General features: G+C 38.3%; 1 protein-coding gene across 2 annotated transcripts in view; it reads right to left on the reverse strand.

Annotated features, from left to right (window-relative positions):
- Positions 1–10,581: 10,581 nt before the first annotated feature.
- The window catches only part of Nln (neurolysin), a 108,018-nt gene continuing 93,409 nt past the window's right edge, over positions 10,582–25,190 (reverse strand). Inside the window, exons 12-13 of one of the 2 annotated variants that reach the window (XM_027951604.2) lie at positions 23,821–23,957; positions 10,582–13,128 (exon numbers count right to left, since the gene is read on the reverse strand). In XM_027951604.2, coding sequence (XP_027807405.2) covers positions 12,994–13,128; positions 23,821–23,957 — 272 coding nt within the window. In that variant the 3' untranslated portion in view covers positions 10,582–12,993. The remainder of the gene's footprint in view (positions 13,129–23,820; positions 23,958–25,190) is intronic. The other variant, XM_071612556.1, reaches the window with a different exon arrangement.

The raw sequence follows: 25,190 nt of genomic DNA on the forward strand, positions 1-25,190 counted from the left end.
TATTTTTATATGGTGCCTACCTATGAGATTCAACAGCACTTGGTTACGCTTACAGCAAGATCCCTGGGGAGTTTTCCTGTGTTTGGAGGAAGAGGTTATGTTACTAAATGAAAATTTACACCCTATTGACATAGGAAATGCAAAGACAACACAGTTAACAAACATGAGATCATATTTCCATTTTGGTTGCAAACAAGTGAAACATTTAATCCTGAGCAGAGTGAGAGAGACAGGACAAAATACAATGTGTGCTGAGACTGTACTTTCTCTTGCATTTTGCTTTGCAAAATCCAGATGGGAAAGGATTAAGCATTTATTTCTTTCACTTTCCACACTTTTAAGTGTCTTGGCATCAAAAGATGTGTTTAAAACAGTGAGAGTAGAGAGTTAGCTTTGTGGGCACACACACACACACACACAAAAAAAAATTAAGATAAAAATTATGATAAAAATTATAATTTACAAAACTTAGATAGAAACCTCTGATTGACGAGGGTTATTTAGGTTGGTTATAGCTAGTTAGAGGGTTGAGCCACTTACTTTGTTCTTTTGATTATTGGTTAATTATGCTGTTTAGATAATGTTACAAACTTGTCAAGTTGGCCAAACATCTCTTCCTACTTCTTCCTCTAGGGTCTCATGGTGGCAGCTAGATATTTTTGGCATGCACAGTAAAGATCAGAGTTTTTAAAATTTTTTTTTAGTTGTAGATGGACAGAATGCCTTTGTTTTATTTGTTAATTTTTACATGGTGCTGGGGGTTGAACCCAGTGCCTCACACAAGCTAAGCAAGTTCTCTGCCACTAAGTTATGGAATATTTGATAATATTCCATTAAAACATGACTACAAAGCTTTTTACACATAAAAGGTAATCAGCCAAGCGTGGTGGCACAAGACTGTAATCCCAGCAGCTCGGGAGGCTGAGGCAGGAGGATTGCAACTTTAAGCTGGCTTCAGCAAATTAACAAGGCTGTAAGCAACCTAGTGAGACCCTGTCTCAAAATTAAAAAAAAAAAAAAAAAAAAAAGGGCCGGGGATGTGGCTCAGTGGCTCAATTCCCCTGGGTTCAGTCCTTGATACCAAAAATAAATAAATTAATTAAAAAAAATAAAAAAGTGATCATAATTTTCTTTTAACTCACAGCTTTTATTACATATGGTTCAAACACAGTTCTGAGTATTCTTTGAAAGCAGTTAGACATTCCCTTACAGTAATTTTGAAAAGTTAAACTTTCCCATTAACTTGACTTAATAATTGCTAATTGAGGGGCTGGGGTTGTGGCTCAGCAGTAGAGCGCTCACCTCGCACGTACGAGACCCTGGGTTCAATCTACAGCACCACATACAAAAATAAACAAGTGAAATAAAGGTGTTGTGTCCAACTACAACTAAAAAAAAAAAAAAAAATTGCTAATTGAGCAGACCCTTGAAACTGAACACTTTCTTCTCTGAAATATTCGTGCCCTCCTCAGATTTTTGCAACTATCTTTGTTCACAGCTACTTGACCTCTACTAAGTTCTCAGCCCTCCCTTCCAATGTTTCCTTCCTGTGTTTACCTTCTGATAGACTCATCTGTACTTCAGCCTCCACGCCAACCCATCATCACCATTTCAAATATCATAAGATTTTGAATGTGTTCCAAGAAAGCCAGAGTATTGCCTGGCTACACCTACTGAAGTTCAAATTAAGGTGTGTGTGTGTGGGGGGGGGGGGGAGGGTGGAGAGTTAATTAAAGCCAGCTTGTTTTTACAAGTGTGGTGTGTATTTGTTTTAAAGCCTACAAAGTGCTGATGAGTTCCTCTGTCGTCCTAGAAAATGGCTCTTCTATGTCACTCTCTTGTGGCTACTAGTACAGTTGCCAGATCAGTGACCTTAACCTGGGAGAGTCCATGTGTTCAGGGTGAGGGAAGTGTACCCTGGGCACATGATTCAGTTTCTAATGTAATGACTTCATTTCTATTACCCCAGAGGAATGCAGCAAGCATATTGACATTTTGTCTACTGGCACCAGAGAAAAACAGTGCATTGCTATAGCTGTAACACGCCCTATCTGAATTCTGATAGTGTACTCAGAAATGTACTAGGTGGCCAGAGGAACTTATGAGGTCTTCATAACCTTTTACACAAATACACACTACATTTATAAAACAAGTTGGCTTTAACTAGGACAACTCCCCTTAACTTGAACTTCAGTAGATACAGCCAGGTAGCAATCTGGCTTTCTTGGAACAAGTTCATTATCTTACTTAAAATTAGTTGGTGAGTTATGAAAGGAGTCAGGAGTTCTTCTGTATTCTGTACAAACTGTTTTTCACAGGGCTTCAGGTGTTACTACCGAGCTGCACCCTAGCCCCTTGACATACATTTTAAAAAGAAATTTACTTTAGAAATGGTCAAATAGAATTTATTCTTATCCTGATCCTTCCAAGCCCCTCATTTAGCCCACAGAGATTAGAACACTGACTGTCATCTTGAACTGGAGTTTTGGGTAGAAAAGCCCCCTAAGACACCACTCCCAAATTAAAACACACCTACATCTTTTGTCCAGGACCTTGCTGGACCACACTTTCTGCCTTAGATTTCTGTCTTGTTCCTGCTGGGATTTGGAGAGAATTGCCCGTTCATCTATTGGGACTTTTTGGGAAAAGGAAGAAGAGGAGCAAGAGATTCTTCCTCTGGCTGGTTAGACCATAGGACTTAGCTTAGTGCCATGCCAAGACTGAAACAAAAGGATGGAATTCTGTGAATGCAGAACTTCTGCCTTAGTTTTGAGAAAGACACTATTAGGCTACTTCTATTCCCCTACTCTGAACCAGGAAGTAAAAGCAAATTTGGTCTCCTTCCCAAATGACTTCAGGAAAATATTCCTGATCAGAGTTCATAGGAGAGAGTGTACTGGGGTCTAAGTGAGCAGTTCCTCTCATTCCACCTGATCCCAGTTGGAAATTCACTGGCTAACTGTGCTGTTGACTGAACAAAACAGAGGATAATAGCCTCTGGCTGAAGATTTTATAATTGAAGCTGAGACAGAGTGGGCCATGTGCATGTTTGAAACAGTGATTGCATTGTGAATCACAACAGAAGTCCCACTTGTCAGCCACACAAACGTTTAAGACCACAGAAAGGCATCTGATTTGGGACAGGGATGACAAAATGGATCTTTTGGTTTTCCCCATTTTGTCCTGAACACAAAAGGACTGACTCCTGCTTTGTTCAGGGATGAAGTCTTGCATTCCTTTTAAGACCTATCCAATCATTACAAGAGAAAGAAAATTCCTGTCTGGAATCACTCCTACCACTTTCTGAAAAAGCAAGTTTTATTCCCTATCGCCCAATGGAAAAAAGAAAGCAGTATAAAGTCTAGTACGCCAGAGATTTTGCTTTATTTGCTTACCATCACTTTCTCATTTATTTGTACTGACTTTCTTAATCCTGATAAGCACTATTAAAAAATATGGCTCTTATTTGACAACATCTGTTGATATTTAAAATGCCTCCATTCTTTGAGCTAGGAACCACATTTTTAAGAATTTGTTTAGCAGATAAACTGGCAGATGTGGAAAACAACATATTTATGAGGATTATATTGGCAGCATGGTTTGTAATGTTCAAAGAGTGAAAAGAAGGACTGGGAATATAGCTCAGTGGTAGTGTTGCCTAGCATGTGTGAGGTCCTGGGTTTGATCTGCAGTACCACACACACAAAAGTAAAAACAGGCTGGGGATATAGCTCAGTTGGTAGAGTGCTTGCCTCACATGCACAAGGCCCTGGGTTCGATACACAGCGCCCAACACACACACACACACACACACACACAAAGAGTGAAAACAATTTAAGTGTTCATCAATAGGGGATTGATTAAATAAATTACTATACATTTATACAATAGAACACTAGGCAATCATTAAAATGCAGACCTCCAAATATTGATTACTGATTAAGAAGGTGTAGAACACTGTGGTTAAAGATGCTAATCTGGGAGTGTGGGGGACTGATATGTACAATGTCTCTGGATATGTAAGAAACTGGTGAGAGTGGCTGCCCATGGGGAGGAGGATCAGGTATGTAGCAAACAAGCATAAACAGAAACTTTTCATCATCACCCTTTTTCCTACCCTTTGAATTATGTAGTGTATGTAATATCTCACCAAAAATTTAAATTATTCCTCAAATAAGTAAAATACAAGAAAATACATAAGACAAAAATAAGTTTTTCTATGAAGCATATGATTGTTTAAAGAAACAGAGGGAAATGGGGTATAAACTTAAAGTCCAGTTCTCTGTCTTTATCATGAATTCTGAAGTTTCCATCACTGTCACTGATCTGCCTAATTAGTTTCTCTACTAAGGAAGTCACAAGCACTCTGCAGAAAGGGAGCAAAGTGTTGAGGTGCTTTTCCTTTGGTTTTTTATTAGTAGTAATGGAAATTATTTACACTCATGAGAGTAAAAAGTAAGGAATCTTGACTAATCCTGAATCATCTTTAAACCACGAAATAGTCATCTTAACCACCTGTTTTCTGGATTTGTAGGATGGATGGATGACTCTTGGGAACAATACTTATCAGGTCAGGAGGGGTCTGGCAATTTTCCTTTAATGGCTGTCTATTTACAACCCTTTGATCATAAAAATGGTTAAAGTGAACATTTTCACCTCTTGTTTGCGGTTATAACAGAGATGGAATAGCACCATTTAGTTCCACTGCTGAAATGCTGCAAAGGAAAAAAAGCAATCATTTTGAAAAGTCTGTAGTGGCAGGTGGCACAGTAACCATATAAATTTTGTGGCACTGTGATAGACGTTTTATAGTCTTAGGGTTTTTTCTCCTCCTCCCCCTCCTCCTCCTTCTCTTCCTCCTCCTCCTCCTCCTCCTCAGCATTAAACCAGGATTTTGTGCACGTTTGGAAAGTGTTCTAAACTGGGCTATACCTTCAGTCCACTTTACAGTCTTTGAACTGGATTAAAAAACAAAAGTTTAAAAGCAAAGTCTTTAAGACGATTTTAATTTTTTCTGATTAAAGATAGGGACTTTTTGCCCAGAAAAATGCAAATATTCAGTCTGGGGTTTTGGCTCAGTGGTAGAGCACTTGCCTAGCATGTGTGAGGTGCTGGGTTCAGTTCCCAGCACCACATAAAAATAAATAAATAAATAAATAAATAAATAAATAAATAAATAAATAAAGTAAAGGTATTGTGTCCAACTACAAAAAAAAAAAAAAAAAAAAACAACCCAAAATGCACATATTCTTGCACCAAATTAATATAATTTCAGTGTAGTCATGGGACATTTGCCCTCTCTGTCCCTTAAACCCTTAAGTGAAGCAGAGATTCTAGATTAAAAAATTCCTGAGTTTGGGAGATGGGCATATATATCTCAGTGATAAGTGCTTGCCTTACATGTGTGAGGCTCTGGGTTCAATCCCCAGCACTGGGAAAAAACAGAATACATAATCACAGAAAGAAATGGACAAATCCTTAGAAACATTTTTCATTACTCAATTTTTCTTTTATAAAAATCATGTTTCCTTCATCTGCCTGATGCTGAAACTTTCAGATACTAAGAAAAAGTGCCCTTTCATGCAGAAATCTGCCATTGGAAGGTATAAAAACAACTTATTTATATAGTCTTATTTATTTTTGTGGTGTTAGGGATCAAACTCAGGGCCTGATTCATGCTAGGCAAAACTCTACCACTGAATTTCATCCTCATTCCTATATAGTTTTACATTCATTTATAAGTTAAGATGATATTTTGCAGTTATTATAAAAATGCAACTTTATACAAAAGGTAATTTTAAAGAAGTTATGTTTCTTAAACACTTGTTACCTATTCACTAACAGTCGAGGACTGTGGAAGACAGTGGACACAAACAGTGACACAGGAAGTCACAATATGGTGAGCGCAGAAATGATAACCTAGGTGTCTGAATCGGATATTTGACTCTGTATGTGATGAGGACAGCAGCGAGTGGAATGAGTAGAGAGCTACTCTATAGAAAAAGAAACTCTATAGAGAAAGAAAAGGAACCTTTATTCATCCTAGAAGAGCTTTTGGCTTTATTATGCTCATATACAACTGTCAGTCTCCCACCTTAATTCCCAGCTCTTCTGCAAGACTGAAAGCCTCAGGTAAGCCCTAGCTGACTGCAGATGAGAAGTAAGAATGCTCACACTGTCAGTGGTCTCCCAGCAGCATGAGGAGCTGCAACCATCTAAATGCCATTTCTAAGCCCCCGCTTGTGAACACTTCACTGAAGGATGTTTTTCTGATAATCGTCATCATTAACGTTCAAAGCTGATCTTGTATAAATAGCTTACTTAAGGGAGAAACCCTCTCTGTAACACTCCTGGCAGTTATAGGATATTTATGAATGCTTATTAAGAGCAGCAGAATATATTTTAATTAACAATAATTATTAGAAAATGCTTCTTCTAATACCTCTTATTTTCCAACCACATTCCTAAGCTCTTAGCTGAGTATGGTGGGGCATACCTATAATCCCGGCTACTTGAAAGGGTGAGGCAGGAGGATTCTAAATTTGAGACCAGCCTTAGCAACTTATCAAGACCTTATCTCAACATAAAGAATAAAAAGAGCTGGGGATGTAGCTTAGTGGTAAAGTACCTCTGGGTTCAATCCCCAGTGGGGGTAAGGTGTTGGTAGGAGGACCCATACCTCTAAAACTCTGACTTCTGAAGCCATGAAGGATTAGTCAAATCTCTCCCATGTTTTGCAAGTATATGAGACATTTTTTAAAAATTATGGATTTATCCTCCAAATTGAACTTCCGTAATTCTTCTTCTACATATTTATCTTGAGAACTATCTTCAAAGTCATCACCATCTTATTTCTGCTCTTCCAAACACCAAATCCGCTTAAAATGTGACATCTAGAATGGAGCACAACATTCCAGCTCTGATTGATCTTACTACCCTAGAGTTCACAGGGGTCCGGTATTGCTCTGGACATAAACTTGGACTAGGCCTTCTAGTTCCCTCTTGTTCCCCTCTAAGTGCCACTATCCAATCAGATTTTATCTCCTTCCACCTGGCATTTGGCTATTTGCATTGTAAGTTTGTCTCAGGACTGAAATAATTTAAAAATTATTTTGTTTTTGTTTCCTTCTTGAGATGGGTCTCTGAATGTTGCCCAGCCTGATCTGGACTCAGGATACCATTCTGCTTCAGGTCCTAAGAAGCTGGGACTACTGGTGTGTACCACCATGACCCAGCTATAATTTAAATCATTTTTTTCCTTTGTGGTGCTTGGGATTGAGCCCAGGGTCTCATATATGCTAGGCAAACACTCTACCACTGAGCTATATAACAGCTCTAATTTTAAATCTTAATAACACTAACATGTGTGACCATTCCAGATCAGTTACTGTAATTTGGTACTGTGGACTGAACTCAGGGGCACTAGACCACTGAGCCACATCCCCAGCTCTATTTTGTATTTTATTTAGAGACAGGGTCTCAATGAGTTTCTTAGCATCTCACATTTGCTGAGCCTGGCTTTGGACCTGTGATCTTCCTGCCTTTGTCTCCAGAGTCTCTGGGATTACAGGTGTATGCCACTGTGCCCAGCAGTTACTGTAACTTTGATAATACCATTTTATAGAATTTCTTGTGATTTCAGTCAAAGGACATGAAATTTACCTGAATTTATGAGAACAATTATTCAACTCCATTCAACAGCTAAAATCTAGTCACATTCTCCATCTCAGCAACAAAAAAGTCACAATGTCAGTTGAGATGTCTTGGTGACCAGTTTCTTTAAATTGTTCTTAGCTGTATGGTTTCTTTGATAACAAATGATACAGACAGCAAATGCCTATAATCCCTGTGACTCAGGGGGCTCAGGTAGAAGGTCACAAGTTCAAGGACAACTTCAGCAACTTAGTGAGCTCTGTCTCAAAATAAAAAAACAGGGCTGGGGATGTAGCTCAGAGGGAGAGAACCCCTGGGTTCAATCCCTAGTTACCCCCACCTTCTCCCACATACACACAAGTCACAATTGCTATAAACATTTTATCATGGGGGTAAAATTCTAGGTGAGCTTTTTTTTTTTTTTTTTAATAGGACACAAGTTTGTGTTTATTTCTTCCCAAATACATCATAATCTGGCACAAGAAACCACATGCTCTCAGAAAAGGCAGAAAGTGATTCTTGTCACAAATTGGGTCAGATTTGGAAAGGTATGAAAGAGAAAGGATCACAGGCATTCTGGATGAAGGTAACAGCTTGAGTAGAAGCACAGATATTCCAACTCTAGGCCATTGACATGGCTCTCCCTGCCTCATCTGAACTCTGTCCCTCAGGAAAATGTAAATTTAAAACCACAAACAACCCCACAGTCACATGGGCCAAGGACACAAATAATCATCTTGCAGTGAAGGTAACCAGGAAAACCAATAGACCTAAGGGAAGGTGTGTGCAGCATTCCCAGAGTCAGGGATGGCTGTCTAGGTGAGCCTTTGAGCTCTAGGAGATAGGCAGGTAGAAAAGGTATCAGCTTGTGAGATTATAAGAAGCCTGTTTCATAATCATTCCTCCCCTTTCTTGTGCATACAGAGTGTACCAGCTGTGCTGTATCTGAATTTTATCAGGAAAGGGAATTACCAGGCAAATTCAACCAAATAACTCAAGAATCACTAATTGATGGGTAGGTGTTCATTACCCTAATTTTCAAGTCTTCATTTTTACCTTTTAGAAAATCAAGTCTCTATTTTTGTTGTTGTGGTGGTGGTACTGGGGACGGTACCCAGGTCCTTAGGCATGCCACAGAAGGGCTCACCACTGAGCAACACCTCAGCCCCTCTAAAATCTCTATTCATATCATTATTGTATCTATGTTGAAAAAGGGTCTTTTAGGGCTAGTGTTCAGAATTTATAGCTTTACCTTCATACACTTGTAGTAATCACTTCCATTGTTTTCACTGGGAATTTCTTCATTAAAGTTGACTGAAAAAAAATTTTAGACACTGTTTTTCAAAGAAAATGAAATTATATATGCTTTTTAATTTTTACTATTATTATTTTTTGGCTTTTATTCTTACCAAGCTGTTCTAAGGGAAGTCATATTCAATTTTAAGGGGCTATCCAGTTTCAGATGGGAGTCATGTAACTGTAATAATGTGCTTAGGGAAGGAAGCAGCTTTGGTCACCAAATCTACTCAGATAAGGCAGGATTTTTCTTTTAACATTCTTTGGGGCTCAGTTAACTATGCTTAAATCCAATTTGCAGGACTAGTATTAGTTATGAAATGAATATTTGTAGGCTGCTATCCCCACACCCCGCCCCCAAGGAACAATCCATGTGTTGAAGCCCTAACCGTCATTGGTGGTTAGAGGAGGAGGACTTTTGGGAGGTGATCGGGTTTAGATGAAGTTGTGAGGGTTGAGTCCTAGTCTGTGGGACTTCCCAACTTACAGTACTGTGAGAAATAATTTTATCTTTTTTTTCTGTTTGCTTCTTTTTGAGATGGGGGTCTCAGTATGTTACCCAGGCTGGTCTCAAACTCCTGGGCTCAAGTGATTTTCCCACCTGAGTAGCAGGCACTACAGGTATGTGCTACCAAGCCCAGCTTTTAAATATCTGTTTTAGTTTGTGGTGGTTTGTTATTGCAAGCCAAATGAAAACATCATTTTGATGCAATTTTAAATGCAATTTTCTTGGATCATGGCAAATTACACTTGTGTACGACAGAGAAAGAAAAAATTCCTATATAAACCCACTGATCCAGTGGGGAGCCATCACCTCCACAAACCTTGAATTCATACACAAAGGTTAAAGGCAAAAATGGTAAAGTAGAAAATTAAGAATTTCCCTATTAGTTAAGGCGTTTACAAATACAAAGATCACATCAGTAATTTTTCTTAAAGAGCTATTTTCTCAGTTTTGGCTTCCTGCATAATGCAATTTCTTGTCTACAGAGCAATGAGTATCCATCTTTCTTCCTATTAGCTTTAGAAAAGCAAAACCTGGGCATAAGTAGCTCAGGTGGTAACTCTTTAAGATAATTTTTAGCTATTTAGGTAACACTCAATATTTACAATAGGGGAGAAAAACCTATTTCAGATGGCATCACATTAAGACTCTTCTTTCTCTGTAGCATCTTAGAATCAAACCTTAGGAATCATGACTACTATACATTAGCATAAGCTGTTTTAAGAACTTGCCTCTTAGCTTGGAAAAATCCCCCAAACAGGCCCTAATCTTCTGGATCAATAACCAAGAAAGACTTTATTATATGTGGCTCAGATCATAAATATGAATTGTAAGTTTGCCCAATTGCAGCTTTTATAGGTATTCTCCATTCAGAACATCTCATTGACTCCCTGAACTCAAGGGAGAAAAAGAACAAGTTGATGGATAGACATATTTAAGAAGGCTTTAAAAAGTAAGTCCTTATCTTTTCATTATGTTAGTGAATATTTTTAATGAATATTTGATTTTGCTCTGTACTTTGGTAGACTTAAAATATTAGAGGTAGACCTAAACAAGAACACTTTCGTGCTTTTGCTCTGTCATGCATTTCAGTTTTAACATTAAAGTATGAAAGAAATGTGAGTTCATTTTCGTGGACAATAATGTAACTTTATTGTGTGCAATCTTTTCCACAACAATTAGTTTTTAAATGTGAAATAAGTGAAGGTTTAAAATGCCAAAGTCATTGTGAAAAAGACATTGGGCAAGAGAAAAAACTGAAGAGAGTTTTTGGTTTTTGTCTGAAAGTGGAAAACAGAATCTGAGTCTAGGAGAGAAAAATACCACAAAAACAGCTTTGGTGACCAGAGACAGTGATGCAGAGTGAGGGCCAGGGAACTAATCTTGGAAAGGAAGGTAGGATTTCATGTGGATGTTTTAAGGTATTTGCTTGGCAATATTAGTCTCAAAATTTCCTTCTGTGTTGCTGCTACAGCTTTTGGTTTACCCTGCTGTCTTAAATTTTATTATGTAACATAATAATTGTTTAACTTAACACAAAGTCCACTTGGATAAGAGCAAAGAAAGGTTCTATGCAGAGCATAAAGTTTATTTGGGGTCTGGGTTGTGCCTTGGAGGTACAGCACTTGCCTTGCATTTGATTCCCAGCAGCACCTCCACTCCAATGACAACAAACACAAAACAAGTTTACTGAAAAAAAAAAAAAAAATCCTGTCTTGGTTTTTTTAGTGAGTAGATTCCTATAGGAAAAATCAGTACTATGAGTTTATTGCTCTGCTGCAGAATTGGAATTTAGGCCCACAGTAAACTGAGTTAAAGAGAAATCTAAAGGTTCACTTAAAAAAAAAAAAAATCACCAGATGAAACAGGCTATGGAGGAGCCTCTTCCCCAAGGCCAAATTTAAGTACCTCATAGCACCAGAGCAGAGCAGCTGTCCTCAAACGCTCTGCCTGAACTGACTCCTCTTCTGCAGTTTCTTTATGGCCACATTAGCACCAGCTCTCTTCCCTACTGAACTCTAAACAGCCACTGTGACATGTCTATTTGTCATCTGCAGAAAGGTGATCAATAAAAGAGGCAACATCACTACCCCTTATTGGAAACATGAGAATCAAAAAGATGCCTGGCTAGGCCAGATGCGGTGGCACACACCTCTAATCCCAGTGGCTCAGGAGGCTGAGGCAGGAGGATTGTGGTTCAAAGCCAGCCTCGGCAAAAGCAAGGTGCTAAGCAACTCAGTGAGACCCTGTCTCTAAATAAAATAAAAATAGGGCTGGGGATGTGGCTCAGTGGTCGAGTGCCCCTGAGTTCCCGCCCCTAAAAAAGATGCCTAGCTGGGCAGGAAGCACTTGACATTAAATTCAGTTTCTTAGGAGGCTGAGGCAGGAGGACTACAAGTTTGAGTCCAGCCTCTGTGATTTAAGAAGTCCCTGTCTCACAGCAAAAAATAAAAAGATTTGTTCAGTTGTAGAGTGCCCCTGGGTTTAATGCCAGTCTGCGTACATGTGTGCATTCGTGCACATATACACACACACACACACAGAGTCTGAACTCACTTTATGTTCTAATTGGCAACTATACCAAAATAGTTGTGTGCTGAAATGGAATTTAGACTCTAATTAATACAAGATACAAAAACTTGCATTAAACCAGGCTGGCGGCAGATGCCTATAATCCCAGCCAATAGGGGAGGCTGAGACAGGAGAATGGTGAGTTCAAAGCCAGCCTCAGCAATTTAGTGAGGCCCAAAGTAACTCAGGGAGATTCTGTCTCTATAAAACATAAAAAGGGCTGGGGATGTGGCTCAGTCATCAAGTGCCCCTGGTTTAATCCCCAGTACCAAACAAACAAAAACAACTTGTAATATACATTAGACCAGTGTAGTCACACTGAAAAATTTTTTTGGTACTCTCTAACTGAAGATTAGAAAGGAAAACAAACCCAAATGGGGGAATATAACATAAAGAGGCAGAAAGCTGGGAACTTTGAGGCCTGGTATACAAAGATAAAGGAATTACTGTGTCCTATTTCCTTGGCCTTGAGGCATGCAGGCAAAGGCAAGGTCACACCTTATAGGGAGGCAGAGGATCAAAGTTGACTCAGGGCTCCAGGAAAATATTTACCAGAGGAATTTGATGATTCATTTATCAGTTCAGAAATCCCAAGTACAAAATTTTAAGATATAAGAAGGATCAAATTATATCATGTATATGATTCAATTTAAAAATTCTTGGCCCTCTTACATTATATTATCTAGATTATAATAGTAAAAAAATCAAATTACATTCATATGAAACTTTTATCAAAAGAAATCAAATCCATTTTTATGAAATTTTATAGTACAATTATTTTCAATTAGGTCTTTTTAGGTCACAGTATTTATAATTCCATTTACATAAGTATAAGTTTTAAAATAAAAAAAAAAAGAAGTCAATAGAAATCTAATTTTTCATCTGCAAACTCCCTTCAGTTTCCAGGCCAGTAACACATGGCGACGTCGACTTGTCCTCCAGACATGGACTGCTACCAAAGATCCTGTTTATGGAGCACACAGGCCTCGACTCATTAGGAACGCTTTTTGGTTTGGCTCACGTTTCAAGAAATTCTGGAGCATGTCCATGCCGTCCAGAGATCCCCCGGGTTTCAGGATTAGGTTTCTATATTTCATTCCAACCTAGTAAAATAAAACATCATGCCTAATAATTCATGGTCATAGCAATTTTCCAAATCTCTAGAAGCAAAAGACAAAGGGGTAAGGGTAAAGAGAAAGGGGATTCAGCTTTACTCACTCTACACCGTCTCTTCTGCCAATGCTACAACTCTACAGTATTTGTTCTTTTATTTATTTTGGTAGCTAAAAGATTCGGAGCTTCAACCTCAGGTCTTCTACGCTATCCTCTACTTTTGTCTTATTTCCTTAGATTCTCAGTAGTGAGCTGACACCATGGGCAAGCAAACAACAAAAAATACACAACGCAATGCATAGCATGGTCCTATTTGTTACCCTGACTCAAACTGTTAGCAGAGTATCAGGAGCAGTGGTCAGGCTTGTAATCACAGCAACTTGGGAGGCTGAGGCAGGAGTATTGCAAGTGCCTTGCCAGCCTTAGCAACTTGGTGAGACCTTGTTTCACAGTAAAAATAAAAAGAGCTGGGGATATAACTTAGTTGTTGAGGGTCCCTAGGTTCAATCCCCAGTATTGTACCAAAAAAGGGAGGGGTAGTTAGCAAAGCAAGTGTTCCAGAAAGCTACAAATAGTTTTGCCTACCTGGAAATAGTAACACATCTACTATCAAATGGCTTCAGGTTTTTTTTTTTTTTTTTTTTTTTTTAAGAGGATCTCATAAAAGATCACAAACAAAACATGCAAGCCTCTTCCTTAGACAATGTGGTACAGAGAACAATAGATCACATTGTCCACAGTAAGGCAATTCTGGGGGTCAGCACTGGTATGAGGACCTTTGCAAAGTTTTCTTTAGGGATGGAATTTAAAAACATATTACAGTTCCTTTGCCTTTATTTACATAAACATATGAGCAGATAATGTAAAAAGAAAACAGTTGTTACTCAGTATCAGTATTTTCAGTTCCCGAAACTGTGATTTTAGGGAAGCAAAGCAAGACAATTCAATGAAACTTAATTCCAGATACACACATAAATAGTTCACAGAGCAACACTTCAGTTTACATTGATTGTATCATTTGATCAATAGGACTAATTTTTTTTTTTTTTTTTTGTACTGAGCCACATCTCCAGCACTTTTTATATTTTATTTTGAGATAGGGCCTCACTAAATTGCTGAGGCTGGCCTTGAACTTGTGATTCTCCTGCCTCAGTCTTCTGAATTGCTAGGATTACAGGTGTGAGCCACCATGCCTGGGGTAGGACTAATCATTCTTTCTAGTATAAGCTAGAAAATTGGGAAAGACTAAAATAATCAAAGTTTTGACTTGTAACAAAATTCTTCTTGGTACAACCATCAGATAATTTAGTTAAATTGTTAAGAAAAATAAAACATGAATGATATCTACCAAGTTAGATGCAAAACTATTTAATACCTACACAGCCATACAATCAAAACTCTTGGGGTTGCCTTTAGTTATGAATAGAAATTACTTGTGACTTATTAGTCGTCTATAGGCTAACATCTAACTTGAGCCTGGACCTTAGTCAGGAATAAATAGTCAGATAAAGTTTCCTTCTCATAAACTCTAGGATAGTACTGTCTAATAGAAATATGAGATATATGTATATAACTTTAATTTTCTACTAACTACATTTTAAAAACTTTAAAAAAATAAGTGAAGTCATTTTAAGAATCTTTTTTATTAGTTGTTGATGAACCTTTTTGTTTTATTTATTTATTTATCTATTTATTTATTTATTTATATGTGGTGCTGAAAACTGAACCCACTGCCTCAAACATGCTAGGCAAGAGCTCTACCATGAGCCACGACCCTAGCCTGGAAGTCAGTTTCAATAAAACATTTCATTCAAACCACTGTTAGGGTGAGCATGATGACCTGTGCCTATAGTCCCAGCTACTTCAGAGACAGAGGCAGAATGATCACTTGAGCCTACAAGTTCAAGACTAGCCTGGGCAACACAGACTGTATCAAAAAAATAAAACTAAACCAAAACCAAAACAAACAACAAACCAAAAAACAAACCCACAAAAAACTTCATTGTTACAACGTTGTAATTGTAAAATATAAAAATTGAGATTTTGTTTGTTGTAGTTAGTTCTCAGTATTTTTAACACTTTTTTTAACCTTTTTTTAAAAGCTTTATTTTATTTTATTTATTTTTATGTGGTGCTGAGGATGGAACCCAGTGCCTCACACATGCTAGGTGAGTGCTCCATGGCTGAGCCACAACCCAAGCCCAACATATATATATATATATATATATATATATATATATATATATATATATATATATAAAAATTCAATTCAGTTCTTCAGTTGTACCAGCCTCATATCAAGGGCTCAATAGCCACTTGTGGCTATCATACTGTCTAGGGTCTGGAGCACAAAGATTTTTAGGAGATCTTATAAATGTTCCAATACAGAATATAGAAAGGCACATGGCAAACTTGTTGCCTCAATTACAAGTTTTGGATAGATTTTCTTAAAAAGAGAGTATTTATAAACAGTGATATGGCACTTACTGAAAACTCTGGGGATGAGGCTCTGGAGTTAGATTTAGTTTGCTTTAGGAAAACAAAAACAAAAACGATGTGCTTTTCTTGCGTGGTCCAAAGCAGTATTTACTATTTCAACAGCAGTCTAGAATCTTAAGTGTGATTGTGGCTATTTTGTCAGACACTTTATTATTCTAAGGAGCAGCATAATGGAGCTTTTAAGTTCAACTGCACTTTACTTCCTGCCTTTTTTATTTTCAGTCCTAAATGTGTTCAATTTGACTAGTGTTTTAAATAGGTACTCTCAGAGAGGAGCAGTACAGAAAGAACAGAGAAAATGTGAGTTAATTTTATCTGCACAATTATAAAAATTTTTATTTTTGTAGCCTTTATTAAGAAAAAAATATATATCAGTAGTAGGCACAACAACATTAATGAACCCTCATGTACCCATTGCCCTGCTTTAATAATTAATATTTATTTGAATAAATACACCTATATATGAAATTATTCATGCTCAAGACACACATTTTTTGGCGTGTGTATTTTTGGTGGTGATGGGGTGGGGTAGTGCTAGGGCTCTAACCCTAACCCTCATGCAGCCAGATGAGCTCTCTACCACTGAGCTATCCCTGGTCCCCTCAAAATCTGGATGTTACATATCCTTTATTTATTAAAGAGATATTTCACTCTACAAATACTACAGGAAGAGTAATGAAAATCTAAATAAATGATTAAAAAATCACCCAAAGTGCTAATATCTCACAAAGTGTTCTTTCTGTGTAGAAAACTGAAATTTTAGGTAGCAAAGGAAAGCAAGCGTTTGAAGAGATGCATGATTGTGCTGAGACAGCTCATGACTCCTCTGCATGGCGGAATCATTTCAGACCAGGGCACTGTTTAGTCTCATAATATGTGGCTCAGTACAGCTCAAGTCTTCCTCTGCTTATGGCTCCAAACAAGTTGATTCAATTTCCTGAATTACAGTGCAATGGGCTTTTAATAGTTTCATTTCCTTTGCAATGAAGTTTTGAGAAGAGTTTAAGAGTCATTTTGGTAACAGGCTCTTGCTTTTGTTAAAAAAAAAAAAAAGTAGTTAAGTGAATTTTTGTCTTAGGAAGGTGCCAGGCTCCTTGGGTAAGAGAATGTGGTCTGGGAGACATCTGCCACAGGTGAAAGGAGGCTTTGCCCTCAGTTGTTCAACTTTGTTCACCCAATAAAGAAACCAGACTGCAAGGAAAGCAAGACAGGAAGCTCTGAAACACTAACATTTTTCATGTCACAAACATCCTCCAGAAGGATCTGCACGTGGTAAGAACCCCTGTTAGCTCTCCTGTGAAGGAAGTTTAGTGTCACCTCTGCAGCTTTTATTTTTATTTTTATTTTTTTTAGGGGGAGAGGGTAGGACAAAACAACACAATGGTGATGGGTCGTGGGGAACAGTGGGGGAGAGGTAGGCAGGAAAAGAAGAGACTGTCAGAGAAAGGGAGTGCAAGAAAGGAGGGTGCTGAGCAATGGCAAGGAAAAGTGGGGAGAGAACATGGGAAATGAAGGAGAGGAGAAGGGAAAGAGGGAGAGAGAAAGGGAAAAGGGAGACAGTGGCAAGAAGAAAAACAGCTCTGTAGTTCTGAATCCTGGAAGGTTAGCACAGATCCCTGGCACCTGTGCAAGTCTTCTCTAACACTGATGATTTCTTTTTCTGTTTCAAAGAATACAAGACCTAGTTCATTTTGTTTTCTAGAAATGGAATGTAACACTGATGATTTCTAAAGCAAAACCAGGAACTCTGGAATCAGGCCCAGGTTTTTGAATCTTGGCTCCATCCCTCAGCTATGTAATTTTGGGCCTTGGTGTCTTACCTGTAAAATGGGAAAAGGTCTATCTCACTGTTTCCAGAGATTAGACGATTTCAGCACTTTGCCTATTCCCTGGATATGGACCTGGCATTCGATAAATTTTATCCCTCCTCTCATTTCCTTTCTTCTCTCATTGCCCCAGAGTGCAGTTACTCATCAACAGTTCAGGGAAATAAATGCATTCATGGTTTGACATTTCTTTAAAATTAGTTCTGTCTCCTAATAAAGCTAGAGAGAAGCACAAGAGATTTCACTTCTACTATTAGCAAGAAACAGAATGCATAATTCAACAAGAATATTAAGGAGGAGAGACAAGGCACTCATTTTACCCAAGAATATGAACCTTTTGAGGTAATACTTTAGTAGCAATCATAATTATCCAAATGAAGGATGCTTATAATTTATTAGTAATGAAAACATAAAGGGGGAACAGCTTGGGTCCCCTGCTACCTCTGGCATCTCTGAGGCAGCACATACAAGCTCCCATGGCCTTTCAACCTTCCAACTCTGGGAAGCAGGGCCAGAGACATCTCCTTCTAACACTGAGTAACAGTCATGCGGGCAGAGAGCACCCGGCCAACAGGGGATGATGACCATGCACCTAACAAGCTCAGCGGCCTGCTTTAAAGCTGGACTTTGAAACCTTTCCTTCCATGGCCTGCAGCACACTCTTTGTTTTCTATGAGAGTGAGGAGATGGCGGGTGGAAAAAAATAAAAATGAAAATAAAATGGAACAAAACAAAACAAAAAAACCCCCAACCTTTGATGACAACAAAGGAGGGAAAGGATGGAAGACCAGTAGTCAGGGACATTGAAACAAAAATAGCAGTAGGAATTGTCTGAGTAGAGAAGGCCTTCAGGAAACCTTAAACAGAATCCCTTAGGAGGACAAACTTTTATTTATGGTGGGGAGAGATTAGGAAAAAAAAGTAGCCTGGGTAGAATCACACATTAGGCTCGAGGGGCAGGGGCAGAGTGGCGGCAACCACTACTTATGCTCAAAGAGGTACACATGTGTGAAACTCATAATCAAATTACACAGTTCGGAAGAGAGGAGGGGAAACAAAGTTTAATAAAATAGTTCCTTTTATAAGGATCTTCTGACTAAAGGAGATATAAAGAAATACATAATTAACAAGCCAGATTATAAGGGCTTGAAGAGAAATACAAGGAAGAGCTGTAAGCACACAAAGAAGAAAAACAGGGGGTTAATTTTAGACGGAGCAGGTCAGGCCTTTAAAATATTAAAGAAGAAGAGCCAGGTGTGGTGGTTGCACACCTGTAATCCCAGCAACTCGGAGACTGAGGCAGAGATCACAAATTCGAGGCCAGCCTCAGCATGTAGTGAGGGCCTCAGAAACTTAGTGAGACCCTGTCTCAAAATAAAATGCAAAAGAGTGCTGGGGATGTGGCTCAGTGGATAAGCCCCCTGGGGTTAGGTCCCTGGTACCAAAAGAAAAAAAAAAAAAAAGAAAATATTCAAGAAGAAACCAATCCCATCTTCTTTTGTTCCTTAAATCAGGCAAAACCCAAGGCTGTTAGAAAAAGGTAAGGTAAAAGACAAAAGTGAGCTGTTGGGTGATAAATCAGAAGAGCAGAAGCAGACATAAAATTTGGATGGCAGACTTTTAAGAATCTCCAAGAGAGAGAAAGTGCCATATTCTTTCTTGGTGACACATTATAGCAGGAAGTGGGCCTAGGATTCTGTTTGAAAAGGACTGGCACATTTAGCTTGATAATATACATTCTCTGCAGGCAATTTTTCCATGTTTAACTAAAATTCTTCAGGTTTCTGGATATGTTATTGCATGTAAGATCTAGGTACTTTCTTTTGATGTTGCAGACTAAAATATAATAGTTCCATCTAACTATCTTGATCTTTCTGAAGTGACACTTGGTTATACTTCCCTTCACTGATGGAAGGAACAAAGCTTAGCAATTTCTCTAAATGCAAAAGAGTAGGAAGAAAATTCTGGCTCAACAATAAAATTGCCTTTGAATCCACAATGTCTATTATACCTCTTAGGAAATTTTCCCACAATGAAGTTGCCTTATAAAAAGAAATGGCCCTAGTTAAAATGCACCCCCATTTTTTTCAACCCTGTGATTAGCTGCTGAATTTTGAAATTATATTTGGTGACCTTAAAGATATCCTTGAAGGGCTGAGGTTGTAGATCAGTGGTAGAGCTCTTGCCTAGCATGTGTGAGGCACTGGGTTTGATTCTCAGCACCACATATAAATAAATAAAGTTCCAACAACAACTAAAAAAAGATATCCTTACACAGTGTCAAGTGCTTGCTGGAAAAGTGTTAATCACAAATAGTTCTTCCACAGTTATTTAAGAGAACAGTTGAGGAAGTAAAAGTTATATTTGATAATAAGACAACTTCTCCATTACTTTAGGTAATATTTAGTAAATTAACCAGTTAAAATGTGATAGCTACATATAATTAAGAATTATGTAAAAACTACAGATAAAAACACAGATAATTGTTAGGCTATGATAGATAAGTGGCCAGTTATAATACTCTGATTCAGGCCTTCAAAGCAGAATAAAAACAACTGTACCATAAAATATTCTACAGCTACCATTTGGTATTCAGAATGTTGTGGGTTTCTATTTGATCCTCCTGTTAGTGTTTTCTCAATGATTAGCTTGATAGGATTGGAAACAGTTCTCAGAGCAGATCCTGGCATCTGTCTACAGAATAGCAAGAGGTTATAAGAGCAGGCCTGCAGCTGGGTGCAGTGGTGCATACTTGTAATCCCAGTGACTCTGAAGTCTGAGGTAATGGATCCCAAGTTCAAAGTTAGCTTCAGCAACTGCTGAGACCCTGTCTCAAAATAAAAAAATAAAAAGGACTAAAACACCTCTGGATTCAATCCCCAGTTCAAAAGCCAAACAAAACGAAAAGAGAAGGCCTGCAGATACACTTCTGTATTGTGTAACCAATGATTTCTACTAGCCCTAATAGCACTGACTAACTCCTTGAAGGGGACCCTGCTATCTTTCCAAAATGATCCAAATACTCATTAGGGAGGGTGAGACCCTGAGACAAGAAAATCGGCATAATGTACTATGATTGCTCTAATTTCTATGACTTCAGACCAACTGAGCATTACTTTACACCATAAAAGTTTCCTTTTTTTTTCTGGTACTGGAGATTAAACTCAGAGGTGCTCTACCATTGAGCTACACTCCCAGCCCTTTTTATTTTTTCTTTTGAGGTAGGGTCTTGCAAAGTTACTGAGGCTTGCCAGGAACTTGTAATTCTGCTGCTTCACTCTCCTGAGTCCCTAAGATTACATGTGTGTGCTACCATGTGTGGCTATTTAGTTTTCAATTTCTAAAACAACTAGGCACAACGTAAAACTGAGAAAATGTTCCATTAAAAAGTATTGAAAAAAAGTTAACAATTGCTGATAAACTTACCACCCAAAGATAGCTACTGCCAACATTTTGATAAGCATTTTTCTTTTTCTTTCTTTCTTTTTTAGAACTGGGGACTGAACCCAGGAGACCTTTACTACTGAGCTACATCCCCAAGCCCTTTTAATTTTTTTCTTTTGAGACAGGATCTTACTAAGTTGCTGAGGCTGGCCTTGAACTTGTAATTTTCTTGCCTCAGCCTCCTGAGTTGCTGTGATTACATGCATGAGCTACCACGCCCAGCTGATGTACTTTTTTCTAATCATATTTTATTTATTTATTTATTTTTGGTACCAGGGATTGAACCCAGGGGTGCTTAACCACTGAGCCACATCCCTACCCCTTTTTTAAAAAATGTTCACTTTTTAGTTGTAAGTAGACATAATACCTTCATTTTATTTTTATGTGATGCTGAGGATTGAACCTTCATGCATGGTAGGCAAGCACTCTACTCAGCCACAACCCCCAGTCTCCCTAACCCTTTTTATATTTTATTTTGACACAGGGTCTTCCTAAGTTGTTGAGGCTAGCTTTGAACTTATGATCCTCTTCCTGCCTCAGCCTCTCGAACCACTGGGATTACCTGCCTGCACTGCTGCACCCATCTCTAATCATATTTTAAAATTAAAAATTTCAATCTATGTAATAGTTAATATTAAATATTTAAGAATGTTTAATATTTAGTATTTGAAACCCTTCCTCTATGCCAAAGCTACTCTCATGTTATGAGGATGGAAAAATCACTTTTGGTTTTTGGTTTAGATGATCTGGAAGATTTCATAAATGAGTGATTTTTGGAGTGGAGCTTTTAACAATGGTAGGAATTTTGAAAGGTAAAGACAAAGAAGGCAATGCTTTAGGTGTAAACAGAATAAACAAATGTGCTATGGGAGCACAAAGCTGTGTGACACAGGGAGTACTGGGAGGTGAGGCAGGGGTTGACTGCATTACTAAGAGCTGTGAGCAAAGAGGGATAACCAGAAGCAGGGGGCAAGGAAAAAGGGGCTGAGGCCCTTGTAGTTGGTGGGAAGGCAGGTAACTTCCCAGTTCAGGTGGTGGGGGTAAAGCCAGGAAACTGAGGTCTTCAAAGATTGTTTCTCACATCAAGAAATTAGGCTGTAAAAAGAACAATGGAACAGTAGCACTGACTGAAGTGACCAGAGTTGGCAACAAGTTTTTTCCCCAAGATGACAAACCAGTAAGGCTTGGAGTTAAGACAGGAGGAGGGAGATAAGTATTTTTGAAGTATAGGATGAGTTTCCCTAACCTAGAAATCCTTAATCCAAAATGCTCCCACATCCAAAACTTCTTGAGTGATGACATGACTTTTGAAGTTTTGGATTGAGGAGCATTTTGAATTTCAGATTTTCAAATTAGTTCCATCACTAAAGTCTATGCAAATATCCCAAATTTGGAAAAACTTCAAAACTGAAACACTTCTGATGCCAAGCATTTTCGATAAGGGACACTCAGCCTGTAAAAAGAAAGAAAGACTAAGGTATTCACTTTCAATGATCTTAATTTTCTTTTCTTTTCTTTTTTTTAAATCAGTGCTGGCCTAACAAACTGAGGGCCTCACAAATGCTATACAAGTGCTCTACCACTGAGTTTTACCCCAGCCCAACTTTCTTAATACAGAGGATCTCCTCTATTGACAGAGAAGTAAGCTGATGGGGACTTGGAGGAAATTACTGAGGTGGAAAGGAGTAGGACCACAGAAAATCACTGAGTGATCAGTTCAGATCGGAGACTATAACTTTTGTAGTAGTGTAGGTTAATGAAGTCATACAATCTTCTAGGATGCTGAATTCCAAAGGCACCATCTTTTCATGAGATGCAGATTAATGAAAGGCTAGGTACTGGCTGATGATCATGCAGAAGTGAGAATGCCTGAGAACAACAGTTAGAAACTGACCTTTGTAAATGGACTGGCTACTTAATGGAAGGAGACTTAAAGGGATCTATCAGACTGGTGGGGTGGAATGGGAGGTAAAGTGCTTGGAAAGAATAGTGAGTATATAGGATGTGGGTTCCATACAGTTTTTTTTTTTTCCTTTAGGAGAAAAAGCACTGAGGGAATAGTGATCTAAATTACACCAATGTATTTAATATGTGTGTGTGTGTGTGTGTGTGTGAGAGAGAGAGAGAGAGAGGTACTTTGCAATTCAGAAACAAAAGAGATCAGAGCACAAATCAGTTAATTGAAATACAGAGAGTCTGATTTTGAGTTTGTTCTTCTGATTTATGAATAAACAGAATTTAAAAACATACTGGAAAATATTTCAGCCTTAGAAATAATCTGACAGCTGAGTCTTCAGTAAGCATGAGGCCAGGGGGCTGTAACACAGGAAGGTTTGGCTGGCAGCCACCTGGCAGTCAACTCACTAAGCATAGGATGGAACAGCTCAGGCTAATGAAGCAGCTTCAGTTACCTAAAGGCATTTAGGTCACAAACTGTGTAGTAGGTGGAGTACGCCAGCCACCGAAAAAGGGTGCCTCCCACAGAAAATGTACAAAGAAAGTTTGTAAAGAATATCAAAACAAAGGGAGACCATTTACATCACCAAGAAGTTTACCTTTCTTTCCCAGCCTTCTATAAAACAAAAATACTGTAAAGCACATGTCAAAACTAGCAGCTATAAATTCTCAGATGCATAAACAAGGCTTTGAGTTTTTAATTATGCAATATATTGGAATGTTAATAAGCAAGAAAATGCAGTAGGTTTTTTTTTTAAACCTACAGAATTAGAGTTAATCACTTGTACACTGTAACTTAATGATGTATGATGATTTGGGAAGATGCAAGACCTTAAAGTTAAAAGCTGTTACCATACCTCTTGCTGTAAAGTCTAGATGTCGTAAACATTTTGTACTAGAATTTAAAGAAGCAAGGGCAACTAAAAAATTACAAAAGGAAAAAGAAAAACACAATACCTCTGGATTCATTATCCCTTCTTTTTTAAAACAGCTGTAAAACATGTCCATGGAAAACACTTCACTCCAGAGATATCCATAATATTGGCCATCATATCCCCCGGCCAAATGTCCAAAAGTAGCTGGCATATTTGTGCCTTTAAAAAAAGAAGATACATTTCAATCAATGTGATAAAAGGGTTAATTACCAGGTTTCAGCCAGCTCAAGTTTCCCTTTGGGGAGTCCAGCTGTGGGAGGAGAGAGTGAATGATAAGATCTCACCTCTAGTACTCCTGGGTTTAAGTGTGCCCTTGGCCAAGATGTTTACAAACTTCTCTCCTATCAATGGATCAACCTTAGAGCTGGTTTCACCCAAGCTCTGGAATGCCTAACAATAGTTTCAGGGGCTTTGTCCACACCCACCTCTTGCTCAACCCTTTCTTATTCCTTAGATATAGAAACCTATGTGTCTTAAAAATACTCTAATGTTAATGCTACTTTTTACATTTGTGTGTGTGTGTGTGTGTGTGTGTGTGTGTGGTGGGGGGATGGAACCCAGGGCCTTGCACACGCAATAAGCTCTCTATTCACTGACCTATACCTGTGGCCCTTTGCCACACCTTTTTTTTTTTTTTGGGGGGGGGCGTATTGGGAATTGAACTAAGGGCCATTGGACCTCTGAGCAACCTCCCCAGCCCTTTTTTGTATTTTATTTAGAGACAGGGTCTCACTGAGTTGCTTAGTGCCTTGCTTTTTGCTGAGTCTGGCTTTAAATTCATGATCCTCCTACCTCAACCTCCTTAACTGCTGGGATTATAGGCACCAGGTTGCCATACCTTTTAATGTCTAAAATGTCTCAGAATAAAATGGTACTTGTTTTAAGTTGTCTGAAAAAGAACTCTTATAAAGTGAAAAAAGCTTTACGGAGTCAGTCTATCTTAAGGACTACTTTAAGAAGGATTTTGTTAAAGTGTCTGGAGGCACAAAGTTGCTCTATGGTTTACTCTAAACAGATCACCACAGGAAGTAAGGAGGCTAGAATGACTCAAATGACTGTTCTTATCTTTATTATCTCCATAAATGTGGCTGATTCATTTTAGTAACAATTTCCTAGGTGAAAAAAAGTCATCTTACTACATATCAAAGTACATCTATATACTGGCTTAAAACATAAACACGTAGGGACTAGGTACTCACCTAGCATGCATGAGGCCCTGGGTTCAATCCCCAGCACCACAAAAACAAAACCAACACACAGACACATAGACACACAAACTCACATATCCTCTAACAAATCCCATGTTTCACGTTAGAAACTATCAGTGAGTCCAGTGCCTTAATTGAACTCAGAATCAGAAACAAAGCAGAAATTCAAGTTTCTCTCTAAAAA

This window comes from Marmota flaviventris, chromosome 5 (genome assembly GCF_047511675.1).
Source record: "Marmota flaviventris isolate mMarFla1 chromosome 5, mMarFla1.hap1, whole genome shotgun sequence".
NCBI lineage: Eukaryota > Metazoa > Chordata > Mammalia > Rodentia > Sciuridae > Marmota > Marmota flaviventris.